The sequence below is a fragment of the Schistocerca piceifrons genome, chromosome 7 (assembly GCF_021461385.2).
Source record: "Schistocerca piceifrons isolate TAMUIC-IGC-003096 chromosome 7, iqSchPice1.1, whole genome shotgun sequence".
Classification (NCBI taxonomy): Eukaryota; Metazoa; Arthropoda; class Insecta; order Orthoptera; family Acrididae; genus Schistocerca; species Schistocerca piceifrons.
In genome coordinates, this window is record NC_060144.1 from 505869176 (window position 1) to 505873087 (window position 3912).

At 37.1% G+C, this 3912-nt stretch overlaps 1 protein-coding gene across 1 annotated transcript; it reads left to right on the forward strand.

Moving 5' to 3' along the window:
• The first annotated feature begins 579 nt into the window (after nt 1-579).
• LOC124709049 (piggyBac transposable element-derived protein 4-like) lies at nt 580-1497 on the forward strand. The gene has a single exon (XM_047240696.1). The coding sequence runs from the start codon at nt 580-582 to the stop codon at nt 1495-1497; it is 918 nt and encodes a 305-aa protein (XP_047096652.1).
• Nucleotides 1498-3912: the final 2415 nt, after the last annotated feature.

Below are 3912 nucleotides of genomic sequence, written 5' to 3' on the forward strand. Positions count from 1 at the left end.
ACGGTATGTGGTTTAGAACTAAGACATATTATTGTTACTTTATGCAGATGCTGCGAGATCCTGGACTTTTAATTTTCACTGCCAGATAATCCAGAAGAATTGGACATTGAAGCTGATGATGATGATGATGATGATGATGATCTAGAGGAGGTTTTTCATCTCATGATCATTTGTCTACTCCAAGAACACCATTAGAAACATGGACACACAATTATATGGAACAGATTGTCAACAATGATGTGCAACTAGATTCGTTGATAGATGAAAACATCAGTGTTGCGAGTGAAAGTGGAGTGAATTTTGAGCAAGATGATGAAACTGGTGAATTTACAGATTCTCACTGGGATGATGATGTAACTCACTTTGAAGAACTAAATTTATCCTCAGTGTTCGACCCAAAACCAACAGTAAACTTTGCTTTGGCAGACAATGAACTTGTGTATTTTGAAAAATTATTTGACGTTTCAGTGATGCAACAGATCTGCTTTCAAACAAATTTGTATGCTTAACAGAAGAATAGTGCACAGTGGAGGGAACTCAGTTCAGGAACTAAAAGCTTTTCTGGGTATGATAATAGTAATGGGTATTCATCAATTACCTGAAGCAGCCAGTTACTGGAGCTCAGACCCATATGTAAATGTAAATGCAGTATCGAATGTTATGACACTTGGTTGCTATAAGAAAATAATAGAGAACCTTCACTGCAATGATAATTTGTTTCAGCCAGCAACAAACGATCCTGGTTATGACAAGTTGTACAAAATCAGACCACTTATCTCAGCCCTGAACAAAAACTGTTTGAAAGTATATCACCCTTCTACTTCACTAGCAGTTGATGAGTCAATGGTTGCATTCAAAGGAAGAACGAGCCTGAAACAGTACATGCTCATGAAACCTGTAAAAAGAGGCTACAAAATTTGGTGCCTTGCTGATGCAAACACAGGTTTTATTTCAAATTTTGATGTCTACACAGGTAAATCTGTTGCCAGTAGACAGGAATTCAAAGATTGCCAAATGTGTGAAAGAGTAGTGCTGGAACTCTGTAAACCATTTTTTAATTCCAATAGAAATGCGATTTTTGATAATTTCTTTTCAACATTTAGACTAATGAAGGAACTGAGAAAACGGGGGCTTTATAGCTGTGGTACCGTCAGAGGAAACAGAAAAGGCCTACCTCCATTTTTGGCGAGTAAATCACCAAGTCTAAACCATGGAGAGTTTACATTTGCTGTCAAATCTGGTGTTGCTGCTGTTAAGTGGCATGATAGCAAAGCAGTCTGTCTCATTTCCACTGCACATAATCCTAAAGATGTTGTATTCATCAAAAGAAAATTGAAAGATGGATCCACAATCAGCATTTCATGTCCTGAAGTAGTACATGCTTATAATAGTACTACGGGTGGAGTAGATCGTTTTGACCAGCTACAAGAAAGGTATATGGTTGGCAGGCAATCAGTAAAATGGTGGCACCGACTATTTATTGTTTTGTTGACTTAGCGATCGTCAACTCTTATGTACTATTTCGAATGTCAAGACAAAACGCAAACCAGCTGTCATTTTGAATGAGACTAGCAAGGCAGTTGATAAATGGATCTTCATCAAGAATGAAGAAGGGCCTATCACCTGCTTTCTATTCTAGCAAAAGAGGTGTCACTGCAGTGCCACAGGAAGTAAGGCTTATGAATGTCAGGTCTCATATTCCCAAGGAGCAAAAGAACAGGAGGTGGTGTAGGTTTTGCAGCACAAAAGATGCTGAAAAACGAACAAAATATATTTGTTCATCCTGTAATGTGCCACTTTGTAAGTAATATTCACTAAGTAGCAAAATGTATTTTTTTGTTGGAAATAATAAAGTACACCACATGTTTGCATATTGGCAAAATGAGTTACATTTCATTTCCAATACATTAATGTTAAATACTGGTGCAAATAGGCCTTGTTCATAAATTTTACACTAATTTGTAGCAACTTCCTTGTGAGGAAAATCGGTCCCAGAAATGATCAGTGGGACATATGCGTACCCCCCCTCCCGTAATTTTTTTTTTTTTTTTTAATTATTATTATAAGAAAATGGTTCAAGTTAAAAATTATTCAAAGGCATATTTGTAATTCTGACCCAAATAAGACTCTGTAACAGCTGAGGTACCTTAATAAATTCTAAAAAATGAGTAAAAACCACAAAAGGGTTAACAGACTTTCTCGGGATAGTTTACGTCTGTCTACAAGAGTCTGCCAGTTTAGTTCCTTCAGTATCTCTGTGACACTCTTCCATGGATTAAACAAACCTGTGACCATTCGTGCTGCAATTCTCTGTTTACGTTCAATATACCCTGTTAGTCCTATCTGGTACTGGTCCCATACACTTGAGCAATATTCCAGAACTAGTCACACAAGTGATTTGTAAGTAATCTCTGTTCTACCAATAAACTGAAGTCTACCACCGGCTTTAACCATGACTGAACCTATGTGATCATTCCATTTCATATCCCTACAAAGTGTTACACCCAGGTATGTGTATGAGTTGGCCAATTCCAATGCTGATTCATTGATATTATAGTTACAGGATACTATGTTTTATCATTTTGTGAAGTGCAAAATTTTACATTTCTGAACTTCTAGAGCACGCTGCAAATCTCTGCACCACATTGAAATCTTATCAAGATCTAAATGAAAATGTATGCAGCTTTTCTCGCATAGTACCTCATTATAGGTAACTGCATCATCTGCAAGAAGCCTGATTTTACTATTAATACTGTCTGCAAGGTCATTAATATACAACATGAACAGCAAGGATCCCAACACACTTCCCTGGGGCACATCCGAAGTTTTACATCTGATGATGACTCTCCATCCAAGATAACGTGCTGTGTCCTCCCTACCAAAAAGCCTCAATCCAGTCACAAATTTCACTTGATACCCTATATGATCACACTTTTGAAAATAAGAATAGGTGCAGTACTGAGTTGAATGCTTTTCGGAAATCAAGAAACACTGTTTACCTGGTTGTCTTGATCCAAAGCTTTCAGTATGTCATGTGAGAAAGGTGCAAGTTGGGTTTCACATGATCGATGTTTTCGGAATCCATGCTGGCATTGAGGAGGTGACTGTGTTCAAGATACCTAATTTTGTTTAAGCTCAGAATATGTTCTAAGATTCTACAACAAGTTAATGTCAAGGATATTGGACAGTAGCTTTGTGGATTACTTCTACTACCCTTCTTGAAGACGGTTGTGACCTGTGTCTTTTTACAAGAACTTATACACTTTGTTTGAGGGATCTATGATAGATTACAGTTAGAAGAGGGACTAATTCACCTGCAAATTCAGTATAGAATCTGATAGGTATCCCCGCAGGACCTTTTGCTTTGTCCAATTTTAATGATTTCAGCTGTTTCTCAACACAACTGGCACTAATATTTATGCCATTCATCTTTTCAATAGTAAGAGGATTAAATTGGGACAATTTCCTTAGGTTTTCCTTCATAAAGGAACGTTTGAAAATTTCAGCTTTTACTTTGCTACCCTTAATTTCAGCTCCTGTCTCATTCACTAGGGACTGGACAATAACTTTGGTGCCACTAACAGCTTTTACAAATGACCAGAATTTCTTTGGATTTTGCGAAATGTCATTTGATAATATTCTGCTACAGTAGTCATTGAAGGCATCATGCCTTGCTCTCTAGACAGCCAAATGAGTTTCATTCAGCATTTCTCTATCTGTAGCCCTATGCTTTGTTTTACACAGTGAAAGTAGATTATGACACTTGCTTATGTCTGTATGTGGAATGATGACCACCTGGGTAAGTAATAAAAATATATTCGACCTTCACCACTGAAGTGATTTATTCCTCACACTACATGTTTCGTAAGGAATCTTCCTTTATCAGGAGTGTTAGGTTGAAATATTTAGATT